This window comes from Ptychodera flava, chromosome 9, assembly GCF_041260155.1.
Source record: "Ptychodera flava strain L36383 chromosome 9, AS_Pfla_20210202, whole genome shotgun sequence".
In the NCBI taxonomy this organism is placed as follows: Eukaryota; Metazoa; Hemichordata; class Enteropneusta; family Ptychoderidae; genus Ptychodera; species Ptychodera flava.
In genome coordinates, this window is record NC_091936.1 from 31,608,157 (window position 1) to 31,617,478 (window position 9,322).

General features: G+C 37.1%; 1 protein-coding gene across 1 annotated transcript; it reads right to left on the minus strand.

The window, feature by feature from the left end:
- On the minus strand, window positions 1-9,211 carry LOC139140668 (protein SPMIP7-like). The gene is made up of 9 exons (XM_070710046.1): window positions 9,109-9,211; window positions 8,444-9,011; window positions 7,822-7,907; window positions 6,271-6,362; window positions 5,038-5,179; window positions 4,356-4,423; window positions 3,792-3,941; window positions 3,063-3,170; window positions 1-2,435 (listed from the first exon to the last, which is right to left on the minus strand). The coding sequence occupies exons 2-9, from the start codon at window positions 8,982-8,984 to the stop codon at window positions 2,312-2,314; spliced, it is 1,311 nt and encodes a 436-aa protein (XP_070566147.1). The 5' UTR covers window positions 8,985-9,011; window positions 9,109-9,211; the 3' UTR covers window positions 1-2,311.
- Between the last annotated feature and the right edge of the window lie 111 nt (window positions 9,212-9,322).

The window sequence follows — 9,322 nt, forward strand, 5'->3', positions numbered from 1 at the left end:
TTCTTTTTAATATGATCAATATCTCTTTTATTTACAAATTCAGTCATAGTGGTAAATATAAAAAAACACGCACAATTGTAAATTGTAACTTAAACGGAACAAGGGTACATGCAATGTTGGAGGTGTCATTCTCAAAATAATCAAACCACTTCAAAGGGTAAAAGCACAGTGGTTTTTTTTCAAGAGTCATTTTTTACCGTCAAAAATGAGAGTATTGTAGGGTTCTGATATGATTCAATACTGTGTACAGCATTGCAAGATAAATTTCCACTTATTTTGTTCTGACAGTTTGCACACAGTGTCACAAACCCTATTTCAAAATGTTCACAAGAACAGTGCAATTCATCACAGAGCAAATAAAAAAAGCGGTGCAAACTGAATAATACTCTTTAGGCACAAATAATACTATTTACATGGCACATAATAATGGTGAAATCTAGCTGTTTAGCTGCATTATGTGCTGATCTAGCCCTGATACCAGTTTAGTGGACACAAAAAGTGGCACAGAACATACATTCAAATCAAATATTATATTTGTCTCACGAGGGTAAAATGCATATCTATTTCAATAGGCACTGATCTTTCTAAAATATAAATTAAAGCTCTAGCAGGTGAATTCCCTATCTAAGAAAATCAAGCAGAACACGATTATATTTTTGAACATTTACTCTATGGAAGTGCACTTCAAAGGATCTGACTTTTAAAGCTTGAATGACAAACATTTGATCAAGGAGAAACTTTTCGGAAAAATAAATCGCAATAAGGCGCATTATTTTTTATTTGGTACATGTACCATTATTACTCATGGTTTAAGTTTTACAAATTTGTAACTTTTCACATATTTCCAGATGTAAATAATAGTGTCACCATAACATGAAGTAATCCAAACTATAGTTAAATAAAACAAACTCCCTGTACCAATACAAAATAAAAATGCACGCTTCGACTTTGATGCACTGCAAGAACACATTTTTTTTGTACAAAGTTGAAGATTTCAGTCATACAATGAAAAGAAATTAACTTTCAGCTACAAAGTTTGCATCCGGAAAATCCTTGGTTGTGAATGCACTTATGTTGCCAAAAAGATGGATTAAGTACAATATGTACAGTCATTTTCACATTCCTAACATCCTGCATAGACTCAGAGTTTTGTAAGACCTTTCTTATATGGACGGATTAAATAAGTACTACACCAAACCGACACTTTTGAATAGCACATCTTGTGGTTTTAAGTTTCTACCCTGCATGAAAAGCCTTGAAATATAATACTTTGAGGTCTTTTAAAAAAAGCTTCATGACTTTTACAGCATATTTGATTCACCCGAGCTTCAGTCTCTCTCCGCTGCAACACTTAATACAGCAAGGAGGAAAAGTGATAAAAAGTTTTAAAAATTCAAGGTTTTCTTTCACACCAGTAACAAAACAGGTTCAACCACCAGAAGTCATGAAGGGGTGGATGTGTACTTTCAGAAATTTCACTTTTTTGCTTGTTTGATATATGTGGTGTATGTACCACTTGAATTCAAACACTAAAAGTCTCTCTTTCCAAACTTTGGAAGATTGTACTCACTGATACTAAACAATGTTTTTTCTGTTTTATACATGTCTTAAAAGCCCTGTAAGTGTTTTGTGCATGCACTGAGAATATGTCTGAGATAAAAACAAGAATATACTGGAACTCTTATATACAAGGTGACAAGCTCTGTCAAAAGTGTAATAGAAAAAAAGTGAAATGTGGTTTTATACAATCATGAATGGTTTGCAGATACTCATTTACTTGTAGTGACAGTATTGCAAAATTTGAAGGAAATGACTTCTGCAACATCCCCCTAGCAAAATAGCCTTCGGATCTCATTGGAAATAGCAGTGACATCAATGGACATAGAATTGTAAGGATTTTTAGCTGAGTGGATTAAAGAAATGAGGAGTGATGTATACAGTCACATGTATATGATCTTCTTTTTTCTTTGTTTCTAACCATTCCACATATTTATGTTTTTATTGGAATAGTTAAGGGTGCTGGGTTTTGTAACTTTTGACAATCTACATGTGATGTCTACTCAATACACAATAGCACTTACGGAGAACCCATAAGACAGAGATCAGAGAGCAAATCATAGTTTTCTTTTGCGGCGTTGTGAGCTTGTAACTGGCAAATTCCATATGTCTTCAAAAGTGTAGAGTCAGAAAGGTCTGGAGGTTTAAGACTGTGAAGGCTTTGTGGGCATGCAAATTTTGAGGTACACGATATGGAGAAGAAAAATCCCTTTCACATTTTGATGGCATCCTCCCCTGGCAGGTCAAAGTTCATCTATGATACCACCTCGGCACTTTTGATCTTGTTAAACGGATTACCAGGTGGCACAAGAGTAACCATCTTTGACATGTGAGAGAGACGCTTGTAAGGTGAGTCGTTGGCTTCGATCGGTATTTTACTGCGAAGAAAAGGAAATATCGGTGTTTTGATGAACTTTGTAGATGCAAAACATAGAGGAAAATCACAGGTCTTTTGTAGTTAAAGTACACTGAAACAGCATTCATTGACAATGTTACAAAATAAACATGAGTTCATTTGGTTATTCATCAATAAAGAACAATTTTAATTTTTGTTAAATCCAATTCTAATATTTTTCACATGACATATAAAAAGCAGAATACAAATGACTTTGGGAAATGTTCATTGTATAAAAAGAGACAGCTGTTCTTGTTGATAAAAACAGCTGTTACACACAAAAAATGTAATCAAAGCTCTTGCAGAATTCTTCATTGAATTCCATATTGGTATAGCTCACATGTGATTGATAATTACACTATACACTGTATGCTTTGAAAGCATTAGTGCTTTGTATTACATGTGTTTGCTTAATGTGTTCCCTTCAGGCATAGTCGTTAATGCAAGTTTTCTGAACTGAACTCAGTACAACTGTCATTTTATCTCATACAGAATGCTACAATTCAATACAGAAACCAACAATCCTTACGTAAGCATGGTTTCCTTTTTGCTTCAATTCTCTCAGTCTAATATTCATTCTGGAAGACTTAATGGTACGCATGCATTTTACCTGTGAACTCTTGCTGTACTGGGTGGAGGAGGCGTTGGCAATGTGCTGTTTGTTGGCTCTCTACTCTGCCAATGGGTACAACCTGCATATCCAGGGATATTTGGACGACTGCAATAATTAAAATATAAATATTGATTAAAAAGGCATAAGGTAATTGAAACGTAAGAGCAATGGCAAGATAGTGATTTGTATCCTGCCCAAGGGATGGTGCTCATGACTGTAATATTGATGATGCCTAAGATGAAGGCGAGAGAATCATCAATATTACCGTCATGAACACCATCCCTTGGGCAGGATACAAATCCTGTGCCATTGTGAGTTATTAATATCACTTCACCAAACAAAAACTTTTGTTTTCCATACTTTGCATAAAATGCAGTCATGTGTCGAGACTTGCATCAGTGACATGTTCCATTTCTTGCTCGATCCCAGTGCTCCATGAAGTTAAAGGTCAACTTAACATAACATCCAAAACTGTGCTGTTTACACTTTTCTTGTACAATGTACAAAAAGTTGTCTAATTCAAGTCAAGCTAACTTCATGTACCTTTTCGAAGGAAATGCTGTACATAAAATACCACGTAATGTACATGATGATGTGATATGTACAGAAATAAAGCACTCACTGTCAAATAAGTCTACCTATTTTATAAGGGCACATCAAACTTCAGGAATGTAGTACCCATAATTGATAACGCAGGAAATGGAAGATGACTGACTTATAACTTACTGTGCTGTGTCTGTGTATCTTGGCTTGTTAGTTCTAAGTATCGTTGTTGGCAGAAAGAACTTCCTGGGATCATCTTTATCTTCAAAGTCGTATCCTCCGATACAGCCTGTGTAGTTTGGTATCTGATCAACCTTCTTGCTTTGACTACAGCTGTGAATAAAAAGGCAGATTAATTGGAAATGTTAAAGAGATGAGATTGAATTTTATAATCCTTTCATCTCCACATTTTAATTCATATCCACAGTTTTTTCAACTTTTCCACTGTGTGCATCCACAAAAAGGGAGTTTGATAAGGAAACAATTCTCAGCTAGCAGATGCAATGTCTTCACTTCTTTTTCATCACAAGGAGGTAAAGTGGTTGAATCTTTATAAAACGCCACAAAAGTTTATGATGTGGTATTCAGGTATTGTGATAAATAAGCTTAAATAATCAGTCTTACAAAAAGACATGTTTCTTGGAACATATATACTACATATTTGTATGAAGTTTGTTGTGACAGTACACTTTGAGCAAGACTTGTTCATATACAATTCCCCATCATAACAGTACGATAGTGACTTACAATTCCATTGGTTTTTGTAAATGATAACCATTTCTAACTTGGAACCAATCCCATGATCTTCCAAAGTTCTGGAATGAAGATAAAGAGTTGCTGGAATTATCAAAGGGGGCCTTCTTCACTCTTCATGGAAGCAACAACATTTTTGAGGAACTGAGTGCCTGTCCATCCAGCACAATGTGTTTGCCAACATTCCTCAATTTCCTATCATCAAAATGTGTGTTTCAATAACAGCACCAGTCTCTGTTCTAGGTGCCATATTAACTATTTCCTTTTCGAAGAATAAGAAGAAATGTTACCACTTTAACAGAATGGTTGAATGTATTAATTGGCATTAATTCATAGCTTACACATCCCTTACAAAATTTTTATACGAACCATGGTAAAAGTGTATGGGTACTTTGATCAAACCAATTTTTGAGAATAAGTGTATTTGCCTTTGTATTATTCAAGATCTCTGAATAAGACAATGAATCTAAGTGGCACGTGTGTGCATATTTCTATTTGTCAAATATTTCAACTGCCAGAGAATCACCTGCAAATTGCAGAGGAAGCCCAGCTGTGTAAGCAGGCCAGTGATATTTGCCAAGCACGGACTTTCTTTCATTAAGCTCTTCACATCTCAGTGATGCAGGAATGGCAGACGGAAACTTAACAGCTTTGGTCCGGAGAAGTGTAAACCTACCTGCCATTGTTCCGCTTCAGGTGCATAGCGTTTGTTTATCGTACATCTATGTGAAACCATGTCAGACTGTTTCTCCAGAGTGCTCTGCGGAGGTTTAACTTTGGGCGCTAACGTAGAATCCCAGTCAACTTCATTGTATGCCCTGAGTGAAAAAATAATATCAATCGATTAGTTAATAAAACAACAAGTTCACTGATTGAAATTACACCACATTAATGACTGAAGACAACTGACATCTCTGATGTAGTTATCTCTTGAGCTTTTGATAAGAAATATTGATTTCAACACTGTTGAAAATTAACCTTGCTTTCTGTGATACAGTTACTCAGTTTGTATGCTGCAAGAAGCTTCTATACCTTTGCCTTGTAAGATGTCGGGAAGAACACTTTTTTAGCATAGCTGCAAAACCGAATTATCATTACTTGTGACTTCAGCACTTACTCGCGAGTAAAGATGGCGGTCGAGTTTGAATTGACTTTGCACCCAAGTCATTAAACTGTGATTTTTCAGCTTCAAGGAGCTTAGGTGACCATTGATATGGGGTTACAACGATTCTAATATTATCTGGAAGCAGTAGTATGGTGAAATTGCATACCGTAAGACAAGATTTGCTGAAAAAGTGGCCCCGTGAGTGCCTTGTGCATGCACTACAGATCTGCAGTGCTGTTTATGTAGGCCAGGTATACGATGGAATTGTAGCCTTGGTTGGGCATCATGCAAGTCACACAACAGAGACCCAAGCCACATGACCCAGCCCACCAAGGCTACAATTATTGCAGCTATACGGGAACTTGACATACTGTCGAAATTGGGGAATTGCCAACTCTGTCAGGCATGATCTTCTTCTAGGCTGTGATATCAGTCACCCTTCTTCTAGGCTGTGATATCAGTCTCCCACAAATTGACCAACTCTGCAAACATTGTCTGAGGAGGTCACGCATAGTCAAAACAACACTACACACATCCCTCTAACCCTCCAGAATGCGTCAACTGCAAATGTTGTTTGTTGGTGGTGTTGTTTTGACTGACTCCTTCCAGGTAATGTTTCAACTTTTGCAGAGTTGATTTCATTATGGTTGACTGATTACCGCTAGACGATAGTTACACCTGACAGTGTTGACAATTAACTCCTCATTTTACACAGAATGTCCAGTTCCCTTATTGCCAATGGTTCAATGCAAACCACTGTATCTCAGTACCAATCTGTTGCAAAAGATATGCTGAAGAACCTACCTTTGTGTTGACGATGTGTACATGTATCTAAGAGCTAGCTTGTCTCTCCACTCCCTGCCCTGATCTTGGAGAACATCATTGACAAAGTGGCTCTGTTCATCGGACAAAATGTTGGCATGTTAAAAAGACAATCTCTTATCAACAGAACAACTTTATGGTATGATCTTTGAGATGAATCATAGCAAATATGTCATATTCATTTTGCACTAGTTTTCTTCCTCTGTCTGTCAGAATGCCATGCCTGATTGTCATAGATGACTGGTTTATTGTATAACTTAATGATAGGCATATTACATTTACTTTAGTGAAATGTGTCATTTGAGTCTCAGCAAATGGGAAGGAAAATGTTCCATGACTATATACGCATCACCGCCGGATATGACTTTGGACAATTTTTCATCATACTAGCTTTAAGATATGTATTGCAAACAACATTCTTGAAATATTCTAAAGAATGGTGATTTAACTTAAATTATTCTAAACAACATACAAAGACAGACCATATGACAATTCTTGATAGTTAATACATGAAACATGCCATGTATGAAATGTTGCTGTCAACATTTGCTATAACAAACTGACAAGTAAATATCTTAATTAATTTTGCATGATTTGTAAAATTTTTTGATAAATATATGAAAAACCAACAACTTTCTTTCTTTTATGATTGAAAGTCACCTTCATTGACAAGGGCAACCAGTTCTTCTTGATACCACTGATATGATAACAATAAACATTTATTACTGATATGAACAGTACCACCGCCAAAGGTCAATGGAATCCGTGGTCAAATGCATTGATCCACATTTTTACAGGCAGTGGACTCATTGACAGCTAAGTGGCATGCTGTTTGTATTTCTACAAGTTTGTGTTAGCTGGAACTGATAGCATATGCAAACACTAAATACCAGACAAACTAAATACAGTGTGAAAAAAAATCAGAACTTGTCAATCGGAGCTTCAAGTGAATTCTAACTCAAACATTATTTGGGAAATTTTGGGAACACTAAAACCTTGTCAAAAATGTTGGAAGATTTTGTATCAACTTCTTCTTTCAAATCCTCATGGCCGTTGTAAAGTGATGGAGTGATTTTTCATAGACATGTTTTTATAGATTATATAGTTTAAATTTTTACATGATTTTACCATAGTGAGTTCAGGAGCTAGGATGTCCTTTCTACTGTTCTGAATGTTGCAGTTTTTGTGACATTAACCCTTTGAGCGATGAAGTCAATCTTTGTCGCCTTGATAGAATACGTATCCCAGTCAATTTTTTTCAGATTTTTGCCAAAATTTTGATGAAAAATTGTAGCCAACGAAATGTTTGCTCTAAAATTATTTTAAAAACTCACCAAAAATTCATAAGAATTGGTAAAATGTTGCACTGAAATTTTGGTGGGAAAAATTACAGCACTCAAAGGGTTAAGATTGCCATTTCTGTGGATGTAAAAATAACATCTTTACACTCATGGTTCAGAAAATACAGTCATCTGTCACTGTAAGTTTATAGGCTAAACCATCACTTTTGTATCAGTGTGTGCTGAAACTTACGTGTGTCTTTTGTAGTTGCTCAAACTTCTTTTGCTTCTCTGCCTCTTCCCTTGCGACTTCTCTTGGATCCTTGTCACTCGTCCAGCCTAGGGTATATCAATCATATGAGAGAGAGAGAGAGAGAGAGAGAGAGAGATAGATTAGCCTTTGAGCTTTCAGTATGAAAATGCTGCTAGGATCGATATTATAGGATGTTGTTGCGTCGCCATGAACTTGTTCATCAATATTTTACATGTTCACTGGCAGTGCGATACTGATAAGATAATCGCGGACAAAAGACAATTTTTGACATACAGTATGTCTCAGTGATGAATATGTCTATAGTTTTTAGCTACAAGTATAATTTTGCATTTCTCTCCTGATTTTGTAATTAGGCCTAACTGATTTTTTTCCAACCTCAGTTTAACACTTCAAATCAGTGTAGATGGATGGAAACGTGGGTGGTTATAAAGCCTAACAAATGTCGAAGTATTGACACAATCTCTCCACTTTGCAACAATATTGAAACTTTGTTGCAAGTTTTTTGCCAATTAAGGATTAAAGCATTGTCGAACACACTTGATTCTCCGACCGACAGAGCTGAACTCTTTTTTATGATACAACGATATATGCATAAACTTACCGCCTAGTTGGGCTCGTACGTAGGCGTCACTTATTTTGCGTCCACTCCATGGCCCTGGGTCGGTGATCGACCTGTGATATGGAGGTGCAGTGTAGGGAGGTTTTGCTAGAACTGTTTCCGGTGGCACTCGATTGCTTTCGGTGCTGGACCTGACATCCCTGGCCTCGATGGATGTCTTTCCTATTGGATGTAACGGCGTCACTTGGTTTGGTGGGTTGTCAATTTGTTGCATAGAAGGCAGTTTGGCGACGCCGGTCAATCGGTCGACATCGCCTCCCGCCGATACAAACCCAGAAGTGGGGTCCAGTATAGGGACGTTGTCACGATTCGGTGCCAGCGTGTCGTCGTTATACTTCACAAACCCAGGGCTGTTGTGAAGCTGAAAACTGTCAAAATCTCCTCTACTGACCATACGTGGAAACTTCATTTGTCTAAGCCGTTGCTGGTGCCGTATTTGCTGCATAGAATTACCTCCGGCATTGGAATCAGACATCATGACTGTCTGAAAATCGGGACGCGGTCTCAAATATGCCTCCGTCATTTTGAGTTCAAAAGTTTCTAACAAGTCCTACGATGAAAACAAGTGAATATCGTAAGTTTAAAATACGTAGTAACCTATAATTTAAAGCGGAGTCAAAGCAAGGGGTTACCCGGACGCGACTTACATGTACCACCCACCGTTTCAAGTACAAGTCCTTATCCACGCTGCTCCGCTGGTCGACATTTAGCGAGTGACAACAACTAGTTGCTAGGCCTGTTATCCGCGAAGCATTGTTTACAGGTTGCCATAAAAGGTTAAGAGCGAGCTCATTCCATTGATCTGGAGGGGTGATTAATTATTAGCAGTTCAGTCAAATACTGCTACGCAGTAAAACACGA

Bases quoted from the DNA above. Each gene is read 5' to 3' on its own strand.
- LOC139140668 (XM_070710046.1), bottom strand. From the start codon at position 8,984: ATGACGGAGGCATATTTGAGACCGCGTCCCGATTTTCAGACAGTCATG. The intron at 3,942-4,355 runs GTAAGTCACTAT...TTTTATTCACAG, and splicing joins TTACAAAAACCAATGGAATT to CTGTAGTCAAAGCAAGAAGG. The intron at 3,171-3,791 runs GTAAGTTATAAG...TAATTATTGCAG, and splicing joins AGATACACAGACACAGCACA to TCGTCCAAATATCCCTGGAT.